We start from the raw sequence: 16,814 nt of genomic DNA on the forward strand, positions 1-16,814 counted from the left end.
CCCGCTGCTCCCCCTCCGTCTTTCTGTGACAATGACTCGTGCATAAGCCGAGGGGGGCGTTTTCAGCACTAAAAAAATATGCTGAAAACCTCGGCTTATACACGAGTATATACAGTATACTACAATCTATTATATACACAGCTGCATATTATATATCGTGTTAAGGAATATAGAGCGGTGTATATATTATATAGTGTAGAGATGTGGCAGCAGTGTATATATAGTGTGAATTCCACACTATATACATAGCACCACACTATATAAACATCTCTACACTATATAAACATCTCTCCCTCTCTCTCAATATATTATAATTAAGACACCATTATACTGTATTATGATGCATACATTATGATGCATACATCACATAAGAGACACCGAGGCTGATGTACGTAGGAGACACCGCGACTGCTGAATATATATCACATTGAAACTACTGTATATACAATATATAGTTGATACTGCGACTGATGTGCATAGTTATATATTGTATGTGATACTGTGACACTGCTGTACACACATTATTTAGGTGAAACTGCTATATATATATATATTATACACACACACACACACACAGATATATAGTGCGACTGTACACAGCAGTATCACCTATATAACGTATATGCAGTAGTCAACATTATACAGGTGATACTGCAAATGTTGGATACATATTATATAGGCAATACTGCTACTGCTGTGTATGATAGTATCACCTATATAGTGTATATACAGCAGTCTATATAGATTATATAGGCAATGCTGCTACTGGTGTGTATATACATTATATATAGGTGATACTGCTGTGTATATATGTACGTGTGTGTGTGTATATATACACACACCAGTATCGCCTATATAACGATACAGTATATACTCAGCAGTATCACCTATATAACGTATATACACATCAGTAGCAGTATTGCCTATATAATGTATATAGACTGCCGTATATACATTATATAGGTGATACTGTGATTATATACAGGAGTAGCAGCCAGTATCACCTATATAATGTATGTATAGCAGTCTGTATCTTATATGGGCAATACTGCTACTGATGTGTGTATACGTTATATAGGTGATACTGCTGTGTATACAGTGGTGTGATATATACACCCCCCCCCGCAGTGTCACCTATATAAGGTATATACACATCAGTAGCTGTCTCACCTATTTAAGATATAGACTGCTATACGTACATTATATAGGTGGTATAGTGATTATATACAGCAGTACCACCTATATAATGTACGTATAGCAGTCTATCTTATATAGGCAATACTGCTACTGATGTATATACGTTATATAGGTGATACTGCTTTGTATACATGTACATATATATATATATACATACATACATACACACACACCCCGCAGTGTCTCCTATATAAGGTATATACTCATCAGTAGCAGTGTCACCTATATAAGATATAGACTGCTATACATACATCATATAGGTGGTATAGTGATTATACACAGCAGCAGCACCTATATAATGTATATATAGCAGTCTATACACATTATATAGGTGCAACTGCTGTATATACATTAAAAAAATTCATCTTGGGACTCACCCAGGTCCCTGAGATGGGGGGGGAGGTCAGGAGGATGAAGAGCTTAAGTGGGTCGGGTCCTGTCCAGCATAGGCGGTGAAGAGGAGAGGATCCCAGGCATTGGTGAGGAGAACAGTCTTCTCTGACGCTGGTACAGGCCGGCCAGCGTCACACACACAGTCAGGTGGAGGCGCCCTCTATGCGCGCCGGACTTTTCAAATCTCTCCATGTGCGCGCGTGGTCTCCTGCTTCCCGCGCTGGCACAGGCAGCAGACGAGCACGCGCAGGAACTAGCAATGCGACCGTGCTCGTGCACTAACCCGGGCCGCAGCGGCACCTCTCAGCGCGGGCAATGCGCGCACACAGGACCTGACTGACAAGATTAAAGGGCCGGCTGGCGAGATGCGCTATATATTAAAATCGCTGCCGGTCCTCCAGCGGCCCTGTACAGCTGCTCAGGCACCGGCCCGGGGGGCATATGCATTCCTGCAACCCGGGCCAGTCCGCCCCTGCTACCCGTCATACGGGTGCGTCCCAACCATAACATCAGGGAGGGACGGATTAACAGAACATCATCTAATCGAGTTGTGAGGGAATACGAGAAACAGACACAACAGTTGTGGGGACTATTCCGTAAGCACAGCAGGGGAGGACCACAACACACAGCGCTAGCAGGAAGGCACAGACTTCCACCTGCAAAGGGAACTCTAGAGGTGCCATCGGACCGGCCGGACTTGCGCAGCCTGGTTAACCGTATTCCGGATTGAGGACTCAGAATTCTTCAGTAAAGAGGTAAAGAGACTGCAACCTTGTGTCCTCGTTATTTACTGCGACCTGCACAGCACCACTACCTCACCACCATTTCCACCACCTTTCACTGGACGCCCCACAGCAGGGTCACGGACCGGGTCTAGCCACCGTGACATTCCCAGAGCAGAGACCCAGAGGCCCGGTACCGGGTACCCCTCGGCCCTGCGGCAGTGGGGGCGCTCCAGCTGCATTTCCTCTTCCTTACATTTTTAAACAATTTATGAATGCGTTTTTCAAATCTGGAGCATGTCAATTTTTTAGCGGCTTTGCGCCATTTTTCACCCCTTTTTCACCCATTCAAATACTGTAAATGACTTGAAAAAGGCAACTAAAAACGTACCAAAGAAAAATAAATAAAAGGTAATGCATGCACCATTTTTCCAGCTAACACCTATGTTTTTCATGTGGAAAATACTCTTTTACTCTTTGAAAATGCGATGTGTGAAAATACCTTAAACATCACAGGAACAGACAAATAAAAGTTTAATTTATATCCAATAAGAGATGATAGCCAGAGGTCTTAAGATCAAGGAGAACACGATTTACTCAGCATCAGATTTTATCCCACTGCTCTTGAAATTTAATGCGACTCATAATAAATTACGAAGAGACCAAACTCAAGGAAATACAGACGGAAATTACAGCAGCCAAATCCAATTTGGAACAATATAATGGTTCCATGCCACGTATCCAGCAATCTGTTTCTAAATTGTAAGATATTATTATGGCTCGCCAAAACATTAAGATTCAGCTTTATACTAGTGATTACGCCAAGAAACAAGTCTATGAATGGGGTAGGTGGTCTAAATCACCTAGAAACCAAAGTCCATACTCAAATGTAATACATCCTATACTCCTTCTGGAATTCATGTGAGCTCCAGCTCCTCTGATCAGGAATCATTTGATGGCAATTCCAATGATAGTGATTTGTCTTACTACTACCGTAAATCCAGGAATCGCAATCATTCAAAAAACGCAAACGACGGGGTGGAAGTAAACATTCCAAATCCACCAGGATTGCCTACCCGTTGCAGAAAAAAATCTCTAAATCCGTAAACTTTTTCTAATGTTTTGAATTTGTCTCAAGATGTGTTGACCAGGGAACAGAACAATGTTATATCCCTAGGTTTAAATTTTGCACCGGATAGGAATTTCGATTATTTTTCAAGACGCTATTGGATGTTAACCGTTTTATATGGAATCTTATGATTAAAAAACATTTTTTTTTACTTCCGACCAAACAAACGTGGAATTACTCTCTTTGCTGCCTTCAAATGATTATCAGTGCTTATAGGATCTTCTTGACTTAAATACTTAAATATTCCCGGTGAGAGAACCATCAACTAAGTTTCGTAATTTAATCTAAAAAAACTCTTTTTTCATCCGATCCAATCACGAGTGAATTGTATGGATCGCTTTCAGGATGTTATTGAAAGCGAATTAAAACAACTAGATATTACTACCAAATCAGAGAAACGCCATTCAAATTTGTCTCCAGAGCAACATCTTGCATTACAAAAATAAAAAAAACCTACCCAACATTACCATAAGAAAAGCTGATCAAAGGGGGTTTAGTGATGCTTGATACCAATATGTACAGATCATAAATTATTTCTATGCTCGAAAATGCCTACACTTATCGAGAACTTACATATGATCCAACAAATAACATCCAAAGAGATACCATCAAAATTATTCAGGAAGGTTTTTCTCAGGGGATTCTCACCAAGTCATAGAGAGACTATTAGCGGAATGTCCAATTTTACCATTTCTGCAGGCCCTTTCTAATTGTTTCTGGCATAGGATCAACCATACAGTAGGACACCTTAGTGAGTGGCTCGACTCTCTTATCCTACTACTGTCCCAGAGAACTCCAGGATTTCTTAAAGTTTCAAGCCATATATTGGATCAATTTGCCTCTATTATATGGGCAAAGGATTTTTCCTGGTTAAGTTGCCAAGTTGTCGCATAGTATATGTCGATTCCTCAGAATGAAGCTGTAGAGGCTTTGGAGGCTCATCTATCAAAGTATAGCGATTACTCTAATGATTTGTGTCTTTACATTGTTCAGGTGGCCCACTTTTTTATGACGTTTAATAATTTCTCATTTGCTAATAATTTTTTATAGTGTAGGGGAGTGTCCATGGACGCAAAGCCTATCTGGCAAATTTGGTGACGTCATATTGGGATGAGAATTATTTGTATTGTAGTGACAACCCATTTGTACCCCATTTGTTCTGGTATGGCAGATATATCGATGACATGCTCTTCATCTGGAGGGGGGATATACCGTATCTGCCATACCAGAAATTATTCAGTACCTGAATATTAATCACTGTAACTTGTCATTTACACATGCCGTTAATCCAACATCTATTTCGTTCTTAAATCTACAACTTAAGGGTATATGTGACAATCTTATATCCACTTTGACATTTTCTATACCATTATCAGGTAATACAATACTGCATGCTAATAGCAGTCATTCTAGTCATATTGTTAAATCAGTCCCGGTAGGTGAATTCACAAATTGGCTACTGAATTGGAGCATTCTCATAATAAATAAAAAAAAGGAGGTTACCCATGCTGTATTTTGAACAGAGCAACTACTATTGTAAAGGTGAAAAATCGCCAATATTTAATTATCCAAAGACCCAATTTTACATCAAACACCAAAAACAACCATTTTTTTTTAGATTTAGCCTCTAATTTAATAAAATTAGATCAATTATCCTTAAAGGGAACCTGTCAGCATTACTAGTGTCACCATCAGAGGTGTAACTGTACCGGATGGGGGGGATGAAATTTCAACCAGCCTTGGAGCCAAGGGGACCAAACTGTCTTTTTGGCCCATAAGAAAAGACCTAATACTAATAAAGACTTGCGATAGTTGTGGGTCTGTTGTAAATTTTGCATCCATCCCCAACCCACAAGGTTCAAGTTATGGCACTGGTTTGCTTTATCTTCATTGGCAACCCCATTACTTGGAAACATTGAAGGGGGTGCTCTACCTTTCACCACTATTTCTATGTCAGTCTCTTGGTAGCACAGTACTACATTCCTTGGTGATTTAATCATAGAGGCTACATGTTTTTAAAGGGAACCTGTCAGCAGGATTGAGCACATATTGGCATATTACTGCACATAAGAGACTTGTATGTGGCGCTGTTCACACAATGGGAATGCACAGCATCCAGGTTAACAGCCTAGTAGTGACACCCTTCTATTAGCTCAGGCGGGCTGACCAGCGCTATTAAGATGCATCCCATGTGAACAGACACCACAGTTTATAAGACAGAATGGGATGTCTCTGAATCTCTGAATCCTCTTTTTGTGCTAGTATTGGTTAGAGTAGGACTCATAAGCATGAGGACCGTGACGTGGGTTACGAGCATTTTGGCCAAAATATAAACTAATACCTCACATATTTTTATATGTGTTTTTTGCACTTTTCGGGGTGCGGTTGGGCCCATACTGTTTTGTAAGCTGTGGTGTCTGTTCACATGGGATGCATCTTAATAGCGCTGGGCAGCCCGCCTGAGCTAATAGAAGGGCGTCACTCCTAGGCTGTTAACCTGGATGCTGTGCATTGCCATAGTGTGAACAGCGCCACATACAAGTCTCTTATGTGCAGTCATATGCCAAGCAGCCACCCCCTCCATTAGTTTGGTAGGCTGTGAGTGGCTGCTTCATCGGTATCTCTGCACCTGTGTTGCCGCCATCTTAACCATATGGGTCCACTGCATCCTGATAGTGCATTTGTTTGGAGGCCTAGGCAGGTAAGCATCTCTGCCTTTTTTGCTATTTTCTAGAGCTGTATATACATAAGATAGTTTTTTGTATGTCCTAATGAATGGATGTTCCAATAAAGTAATAGGTATAAATGCCCATTTGACAGAGTTCTATATAAGTTTTATCCCCTGTGTAATTTGGTAATATAATCCAACAGCATTTTAATCAAGCCTAACCAACAGCAAATAATCAAACATAGGGAGAGGTTAAATAATCAAGTGATTCCATGTCTGACTTACTGTGGCATTGAGTTGAAGACCCATGCATGACCAGGCTACCACCCAGGTAGTAATTTCTGTCTATATATATTTATATACTGTATATATATATATCCATTTATATATTAGCCCCTAGTGAAATCTTTTTAGACCCAGTATGCCTTTGGCTCCTTATTAGGATACCTTCATGCTTGATTTTTAATTATTTGTTTATATGTTGTTGTAATAATAAAATTTGAACTATTTTAAATAGTTTGACTGTTGTTACCTTCATGTACAAGGTTTGTGCATCTCTTGAAGTGTTATACTATACTTCGAAACGCGTTGACTTATAAACCACTTCCAGTTGGATTAGCATCCTTCATCCTTCCTGACTGGCAGCACAGATTTAACCCATTTGTTTTTCCATTACCTGTACTTTAAGCAGTTCTGACACCAGATTTCACATAAGAAAATACACTTCTCAACATTGAACTTGATCCAGTTTTCTATGTCTTTTTTGAAATGTGGTGCCCAGAACTGGACAACAGTATTTCAGATGAGGCCTGACCATGGAGGAGTGCAGGGGGATAATTACTTCACGTGATCTAGACTCAATGCTTCTCTTAATACATCCTCGATTTTTTGCTGCTGCATCACACTGTTGACTCATGTGCAGTCTGTGATCTCAAGTCTTGTTCACACGTGCTGTTGCTTAGTTCTATTCCTCCCATTCTATAGATGTAATTTCTGTTTTTCTTGCCCAGATGTAGAATCTTGCATTTCTCCCTGTTAAATACCATTCTATTAATCGCTGCCCATTGTTCAAGCTTTTCTAGATCCTTCTGAATCCTTTCTCTGTCTTCTCTGGTGTACGCTATCCCTTCTAGCTTTGTATCTTCTGAACATTTGATCAGTTTACCTTCAGCTCCATGTATAAAAATTTTGAACAACACTGGAGCCAGGACAGACCCTTGTGGTACCCCACTTGAAACACTTTTCCAATTGGATGTGCAACCATTTATTAACACTCTTTGAATACAATCACTGAGGCAGTTATGAATCCATCTACTTGGTCTTTTTTTCAATAAGGATAGAAGGATAGTATGAGATACTTTATCAAATGATTTGGTGAAGTTGAGATATACTATATCTACCACATTTCTCTGATCCACCCAGTCAGTGATTCCATCATAGGAAATTAGATTAGTCTGGAATGGCTTGTTTGCTATAAACTCATGCTGGCTCTGGTTAATTACTGCATTCTTATCCAAGTACTTACAAACATGTTGTTTAATAATTTGTTCAAATATCTTTCCTAGTATAGAAGTAAGGCTCACTGGCCTGTAATTTGCTGACTCCATCTTCTTTCCTTTTTTGAAGATAGGGACAACATTTGCCCGCCTCCAATCTTCTGGGGCTTCTACTATTATCCAGGATTTTTCAAAGACTCTGACTAGTGGTTCTGCAATTTTCTCGGCTAACTCTTTCAGTACCGTAGATTTGAATTCATCTGGAACACGATATTTAAATTCATTTAAATTGGCTAAGTGTTCCATCGCCATCGCTCTGTTTATAGATAATGTGGATTCTTTTATTCCTTTGATGACACCACGAAGATCAGTTGATGTTACAATTGCCTTCTTAGAAAACACAGATGCAAAAATAGGAATTTAAGGCCGGGGTCACACATGCGAGTTTTACGGACGTAAGAGCGCAGAAACTACGTCCGTAAAACTCGCATAACATACGGCACAATTATTCTCAATGGGGCTGCTCCTATTAGCCGTATATTACGGTTCAGTATTATACGGCTTTCTACGGCCGTGCAAAATCGCAGCATGCTGCGTTTGTCAGAGTGTTGCGCAAAAAAATCGCCAATGAAAGTCTATGGGGGCGAGAAAAATACGGATTCCACACGGACCAGCAGTGTGACTTGCGAGAAATACGCAGCGGTGTTAGTGAAAAGTCGGTAATTCAATTGCCGGCTTTTCATTTCTCCTGCACAAACCCGACAGGATATGAGACATGGTTTTCATACAGTAAACCATCTCATATCCCCTTTTTTTTTGCATATTCCACACTACTAATGTTAGTAGTGTGTATGTGCAAAATTTCAGCGCTGTAGCTGCTGAAATAAAGGGTTAAATGGCGGAAAAAATTGGCGTGGGCTCCCTCGCAATTTTCTCCGCCAGAGTGGTAAAGCCAGTGACTGAGGGCAGATATTAATAGCCAGGAGAGGGTCCATGGTTATTGGTCCCCCCGTGGCTAAAAACATCTGCCCCCAGCCACCCCAGAAAAGGCACATCTGGAAGATGCGCCTATTCTGGCACTTGGCCACTCTCTTCCCACTCCCTGTAGCGGTGGGATATGGGGTAATGAAGGGTTAATGCCACCTTGCTATTGTAAGGTGACATTAAGCCAGATTAATAATGGAGAGGCGTCAATTATGACACCTATCCATTATTAATCCAATTGTTTGAAAGGGTTAAAAAACACACACACACATGATTTAAAAGTATTTTAATGAAATAAACACAGCGGTTGTTGTAATAATTTATTGTTCTCTCAATCCATTTCCAGGCCCTCGCTTGGCAAAATAATAAACGCACAAGATACATACCTTCTGATGTCAGATCACGTCCAACGAGGTAATCCATCTGAAGGGGTGGTTTACCCCTACAATATGTAGTATTTGGAGTTGATGTGCATGGGGATGTGTATATATATATACAGGCATAGGTGTGGTGGTACTATTAACATCTCTAATCAGTTGTGGCTGTCTCTGCTTCATAGTAGCAATCTTGCATGTACTATTATTTTGCGTTTTTCTGTTTATTCTTATGTGGATTATTTAATAAAATATTTTCCAGTATATACTGGCACTTTATACCGGTTCTCTCTTTGTGATTGATTGTATAAGTTTGGTTTTTTGTGCCTTTTGTATTTTTTGATGGGTCTAGTGGTTTAGTTAATGGTTTACATACAGTAAACCATCTCATATCCTTTTTTTTTTGCATATTCCACACTACTAATGTTAGTAGTGTGTATGTGCAAAATTTGGGCACTGTAGCTTGTAAAATAAAGGGTTAAATTGCAGAAAAAATTGGCATGGGCTCCCGCGCAATTTTCTCTGCCAGAGTGGTAAAGCCAGTAACTGAGGACAGATATTAATAGCCTGGAGAGGGTCCATGGTTATTGGCCCCCCCCCTGGCTACAAACATCTGCCCCCAGCCACCTCAGAAAAGGCACATCTGGAAGATGCGCCTATTCTGGCACTTGGCCACTCTCTTCCCACTCCCGTGTAGCGATGGGATATGGGGTAATGAAGGGTTAATGTCACCTTGCTATTGTAAGGTGACATTAAGCCAGATTAATACTGGAGAGACGTCAATTATGACACCTATCCATTATTAATCCAATAGTACTAAATGGTTAATACCTCATGCAGCCTTATTCTATCCCCCTCGCCCTGAAGATGGCTGGACGATTATTGTAAATAAGACCCTATACTTTTTGTCTCCCCCACTTCATTGTAGATTGTAAGCTCTGAAGAGCAGGGTCATCTTATTTTGCTTTAATTATTGTATTATTGTTAACGTTGTTACTTGTGACGTGTGTATGAACTGCTAAACAGTAAAGTGCTGCGGAATATGTTGGCGCTATATAAATAAAGATTATTATTATTCCAGTGTGTTGTCCGTTTTTTTCCCCACAGCAAAATCTTAACGATAATTATCAGTGGCATGTTTACAAGGGGGGATGATCCAGAATGAAAGTTCTTATGAACAGTCGTCTGGTGATTAATGGCCTATGTAAATATGGGACAGAACCTTTTGCAGTACCTTTTTGAAATATTTTCTTATACGGTTTTTATTGCTTTATAAACTTTATAAGAAACTTCCAACAAAGTTTTAAGGGGACAAATATCTGTAATATCTATAGAAACTTCCCTAAGCTCAATATGAAGCAAGAAAGTATCAACAATGCGTCTTTGAGGTGTAATGCTGTGTCAATATTTTACGAACAATCTAGTACGTCACAAAATTTTTATAAACATATGTCAAATGAGGGCAATATTACATGATTAGAATTTCAGTAAAATACCATAGAAAAAGTAAGAGTGCATTTACATTGGTCAATTTGCAACGTTAAACGACCGCCGTTTGCTAAATGTTTACCGATTGGTAGCTGTTTTAACAGGCCAATCGCATTTCATATGGGCAGAAAACGATCAGTAATAGATCGTACTGTGTGCCTAGGCTTCCATTGTTCTCGGCAGCACAAGTCCTTTTTACGCAGGACGAGGTGTTGTTGAGAACAATGATCTTTTGGGCAAGCCAATGGATCATTTCACAAGACGAATGAGTGTTTTGCTCCTGTGCAGCCTGTTTACAATGCACGAATATTGTGAAATGAGCATTTCTGGCATAATCATGTAGGGTAATACATCTTGGCTTGAATTTTAATGCTTTTCCGCAAGTTGATGTTTGTATCAAAACCAAGAACCACATGTCTTCAGGTGGTCATTTCAGATTGATTTCTTCTTCTCACATCTAAAAGAAAAAAAAGTGCATTTTCTGTTTAGTACGCGGTTAATAAATGCATTACAAGAATACTTCAAAACTTCCTTCACTGACGGGTGAATGCCAATCTTCTAATTCATTTATTAAAGTGCAAAAAAAAGATCAGTGATTAGAATTGAAAGTTAGAAAATGTCAAATCGCTGATTTTACTAGTATGGAGAAACTGAAGCTGTAAAGCCACTATACGTTTTATGCCCTTAAGTCATAGCACACAAAAAAGTTAATAAATAACATTTACCATATGTCTACTTTACATTGGCATATTTATTCAATTTATGAGAAGTCTTAAAAAATTTACACCAGTTTTTCTTTTTTTTTTTCAGAAATTTACAAATTGTATTTTATATGTACCAATTCACTTTTGAAGCATTCAAGGTATTCAATCCTACCATCGGGAAATTTGTTAACCCATCAGGTGCCACACAGGAATTAATTCAAAGCGGAGTGAAAAAAATGAAAAATTTACATTTTTTTCCACTATAATTTTGATTTCACCCAAATCTCAGATTTTTACATGTGTAGTAGGAAAAAAATAACCCCCCTCTTTGATGCTGAGTCACTTCTCATGGACAAGCCACAAGCTTGGATAGGCAAGGAGTCCAAGGTCAGGAGGGTACATCATAAACAGAGGGGAGAGACAAAGTTATAGTCAGGTAACGGTCCGAGGTCAGAATACTAGGATGATAGCGGATCAGAGCAGAAGGGGTTAAACAGACAGATGGTTAGAAAGAGGTCCAAGGTCAGGCAGCAATAAATCAATAAGCAAAAATACAAGGCACAGAGTAAACCAACCCTACTTAGCTGAAGCTACTGCTGCCAGTTATCTGGGACTGCCAGCTCAGTCAAATAGCTGAACAATCAAGTGAACCGGGAGCACCTGGCAAGAACTCAGCACCTTCCTGTCTCAGATTGAATGGCCGACACGTCAATAAAAACACAGACAGCTCAGCATGCTCCTGCACCAGACTGGACAACTGAGCAGCCAATCACTGCACAGACAGCTCAGCATGCTCCTGCACCAGACTGGACAACTGAGCAGCCAATCACTGTACAGACAGCTCAGCATGCTCCTGCACCAGACTGGACAACTGAGCAGCCAATCACTGCACAGACAGCTCAGCATGCTCCTGCACCAGACTGGACAACTGAGCAGCCAATCACTGCACAGACAGCTCAGCACTGAGGAGTGGAATCGTTACACCCACAATTTGTTATGCAATTACTCCTGAATTCAATGATACCCCATATCATAACCACCTTAAAAAGGTGTACCGGCTACTATTAACCCCCTCATGACCGAAGCTTTTTTCTGTTTTGTGTTTTCATTTTTTGCTCCCCTCCATCTCAGAGCCATAACTTTTTTATTTTTCTGTCAATATGGCCATGTGAGCGATTATTTTTTGCGGGACGAGTTGTATTTACTTTTGAATGACATCATTGGTTTTACCATGTCATGTACTAGAAAATGGGGAAAAAAAATTCCAAGTGCGGTGAAATGTGAAATGCAAAAAAGTGCAATCCTACACGTGTGTTTTGTTTGGCTTTTTTGTTAGGTTCATTAGATGCTAACACTGACCTGCTATTAGGATTCTCCAGGTCATTATGAGTTCACAGACACCAAACATGTCTAGGTTCTTTTTTACCTAACTGGTGAAAAAAAATCCAAACTTTGGTAAAAAAAAGAAAAATTGCACCATTTTCCGATACCCGTAGCGTCTCCATTTTTCGTGATCTCAGGTTGGGTTAGGGCTTATTTTTTTGCGCACCGAGCTGACATTTTTAATTATACTATTTTGGTGCAGATACGATTTTTTGATCGTCCATTATTGCATTTTAATGCAATGTTGCGGCGACCAAAAACCTAATTCTGGTGTTTTGACTTTTTTTCTCGCTACGCCATTTAGCGATCAGGATTTTTTAAATTTTTTTTCATTTTTTTTATTTTTTATTGATAGATTGGGAGATTCTGAACACGGCGATACTAAATATGTGTATGTTTGATTTTATTTTTATTGTTTTATTTTGAATGGGGCGAAAGGGGGCGATTTGAACTTTTATATTTTTTTAAATTTTTGAACACTTTTCTTTTTTACTTTTGGCATGCTTCCATAGTCTCCATAGGAGACTAGAAGCTGGCACAACTCGATCAGCTCTGCTACATAGCTGCAATCCTCAGATCGCCTCTATAAAGTAGAATTGCTGAGTTGCTATGAGCGCCGACCACTGGGTGGCGCTCACAGCAATCCGGCAGTGACAACCATAGAGGTCTCCAGGAGACCTCAGGTTGTCATGCCGACACACCGGTGACCCGCAATCATGTGACGCTGGTCACCGGTGTGCATATTTCCGGAGCAATTGCCGGAAAGCCGTTTAAATGCAGCGGCATTTAACTAGTTAATAGCTGCGGGTGGATCGCGATTCCACCCACAGCTATTGCAGGCACATGTCAGCTGTTCAAAACAGCTCACATGTCCCGGGAAAGATCTGGGCTCACCGCCGGAGCCCATATCAAAGGGAGGGTATCTGACATCGGCGTACTATTAAGCCCGATGTCGAAAAGGGGTTAAGACTACGTTCCCACAATGAGTATTTGGTGAGTTTTTGATGTTTCAGCTTTTCTGCCCTTATTAGGTAAATAAGGTTACTTTCTTTTTTTTTATGCATGCATCTTTATTGCGCTTTTGATGCTGCAGTTTTTGTCTCTTTTTTATGTCATAATCTACCATATATTATACTGCTTTGATTTTTATACTTTATGGTATTTGGATTTGACAAAACTTTATTGATAATCATGTGCAGATCACATTTTCTAGTGCGTTTCCATAGCAGAAATACACTAAACATACTTCTTGCTAATTCTCCACTTCTACAATAGTGTACCCGTCAGAGAAATTGCCATGTTGCGGGTTTTTTTAACCGCAGGTCAGATTGTGCAGCATTAAAAATAAGTGGAGTGGGCATGAGAGTTTTATACATCATTTCCACTTTGCTGGAACTGTAAGATGCTGCATTTCTGTGCAGCAAAAATACACATTGTCCAAAACTCATCATGGGAACTTAACCTAAAGGGTTAGATAGACTAATAAATCCAATATTGAATTCCTGTATATTTCACTTCAATATAGACTGAGTTACAGCACCCAAAAACAGCCGCTACCCAGTGTATGGAGCTGTGCCATGGCGGCTCTATACACTGTGCACATCCGGCTGATCGGTGGAAATGGCAGTTGTTGGACGCCCATTGATCAGATATTGATTACCTATGTGAAGGATAGCCTATCAAGATCTGAATACTGGATAACGTTTTTAAAACAATGGTAACTGGATGAATATATACGTTATAACCAAGGTGTTATCTAAATATTGTTTTACCTGCCAAAACGAAATAGAGGGCAACAATTAACGCAATTATGAAACAGATGATCACAATGATCTTAATAATCACCATCGCAAAGGTGAATAAATACACTGTTATGTGACAGTCAACCTGATACTCTCTGGGAATTCGGAAAACCCAGATAGAACCTGAAAAAAAAAAAGAAGAGTTTTAAGAATGTAACAATAATTTTCATTTCACAATCAATGAGAATAAAGATTAATTGCACCAGAATCCAATTTTTTTTTTATTTGCCAAGCAAAGTCAATTCCTGTGCGGAAATTAGCTTATCATGATCAAGCATAATGAAGAAATTGTAGGAGCCTGCTCATAATCTCAATTGTTGTGCTGTAAAACTAGTAATCCACATTCAGAATGAATACTTACGATGTAGCAATATGACCTTATAGGCTTGGCATCACGCATGCAAAAATCAACCTAGTGTCATGCGTCTGGGCTCTAACCCTTCAGCTTGTGCTTTGTGGTCGGCCTCTCTGTCCACCGAGCCACAGCTTATACACCTTTTCTCCAGGGGTTTAGTTTCTCTTATCCTTGCTTCAGTCTATTTAGGGTAACAGATGTTTTATTATTTACTCATTAGTCTGCCCTATCACCTTTTGGGTGCGGCTTTATATACTTTCCCACTGCTGGTATTTCCTGCTGGTGAGTCTCATTTGGATGTACAGCCATACTTTTGCAATTAAAGCCAGTCGGCCTGCTGTTTGTTCTTTACCTGCACCTATCTTCCTTTTCTTTTTACGAAGTAGGTGGCATATTTTCTATCAGTGCGTACTTAATCCTTTATTTTGTATTTCGTGGTTTGTTTTGCTCACTCTGGGATCTCTTTCTATTTGAGCACACTTTCCTTTCTGTAGGTAATTTACACTCTACTCTGCTCTCCAATTCTTTAGGAGTAACGTGAAGCGTTCAATGGCCTTTCAGGCAGCATAGGTCCAAGTTGCCATCATCTAGTCTGTGGTTAGGGCTATATCGGCTCTCACAGGAGCCACTAGGGACCGTGGGGTGAGGATCTCTAGTCTGTATAAGAACCGGCAGGGTCAATTGTAGTTTTTTAGTGTGTTACCTATTTACCTGAGTGAGCTGCTGCATGATCATAAAACGGAAAACTCATGAAAAAATTAAGCATGTTAGGACAAATTGCATAAATATTATTTTAATTGTATGTCGAAACTGCTTATATAGGTACTGGACTGAAATAGGGACTGATCATCATGTATAACATGAAGAAGAGTATGGGTGGGGGGAAATAAATGACAAAAAAAAGTCCCATGAGATGTGAAAATTATATAAACTTTATTAAATATTAAGACAGGCATGGGGAGACGTGGACAGGTGGCTCATGACTAAACATGCACAGAAATAACACATGGGACACACAGAACCACAGGGAGCTGGCATATCCCACAAAACAGTTATATTAATCAATATACCATATACTGAAAGTGAAGGTAAGTAGGGGAACCCTGCAATATGGTGTCAGGTATCAAGGAGGAATGATGTACCATAGAGTCTAGGCATCACCACCTGTTGTAGTCACCAGAGAATTGTGTACAAAATACACTGACCTTTCAGTAAAGGATAGAACTAATATTATTAGGAGATACCAGAGGAGTAATTGTACCTGAAAAGAGAACACCAGCAGGGGCTCACAGGGTCTGTGCGTCCACCCCAACGCGCGTTTCGGATGCTAACCTTCGTCAGAGGGAAAGGTCCACACAGATTAGATGCCATTAGATGGACATTGAAAATTGATGACCCTACACAGTGAAAGGAGCCTTGCAGCTCTGACTCCATTTATTCTTTACATTGAGTCATTGTCAGAGTTTATAACAGCTGATTGGTGGTGGTGCTGGATGTCAGACCTCCACAGCAGGGGCGAATATACCATTGGTGCAGCCTGGGCAGCCACTTAAGGGCCCAAAATGTAAGGGGGCCCACTACCGCCCCCTTACAGGGGAAATGTGCATTATGAGGAGTTTTTTTTTTTTTTTTACACACGTGAAAGATCTGGCAGCTTTGTTAGGTGCCATGGTCTTAGGGCTCATGCACCTGACTATATTTTTGGTCCGGGTGCTATCCATTAAAAAAAGGACCACACATGAATCAAATTTATTTAATGGGGCAAAGCAGATGAACAAGTTTTTTCAGTAACCAAATGTTCGTGTACAAAAAAAAATTGCAGCATGCTCTAGTTTCTTCTGTAAATCAGAGGAGACTCACCCATTTATGTCTATGGGTGCGTAAAAAAAAAAAATCGAATGCTGTATGAAGCGACAGAATAACATCCGATTATTACGGATATATTACAATTATTTAACATAGGAAACTATAAATGGTCTTGTAAATGATTAATAGCTGCTGCTGTAAAAAATCGGATTGCACACAAATGACAAATGAGAAAAAAAATGGTCCCTCTCTGGTAACTACTTGAGTGGGTGCCAGAGATGCTTTTTTACACCCATAGACTTGAATGGCCGAG

The 16,814-nt window shown here is 39.9% G+C and overlaps 1 protein-coding gene across 1 annotated transcript in view; it reads right to left on the minus strand.

Moving 5' to 3' along the window:
• Window positions 1-10,464: 10,464 nt before the first annotated feature.
• The window catches only part of LOC143809598 (uncharacterized), a 31,673-nt gene continuing 25,323 nt past the window's right edge, over window positions 10,465-16,814 (minus strand). The window contains exons 4-5 of the mRNA XM_077292643.1: window positions 14,311-14,463; window positions 10,465-10,908 (exon numbers count right to left, since the gene is read on the minus strand). Coding sequence (XP_077148758.1) covers window positions 10,871-10,908; window positions 14,311-14,463 — 191 coding nt within the window. The 3' untranslated portion in view covers window positions 10,465-10,870. The remainder of the gene's footprint in view (window positions 10,909-14,310; window positions 14,464-16,814) is intronic.

Source organism: Ranitomeya variabilis, chromosome 2 (genome assembly GCF_051348905.1).
Source record: "Ranitomeya variabilis isolate aRanVar5 chromosome 2, aRanVar5.hap1, whole genome shotgun sequence".
Lineage (NCBI taxonomy): Eukaryota > Metazoa > Chordata > Amphibia > Anura > Dendrobatidae > Ranitomeya > Ranitomeya variabilis.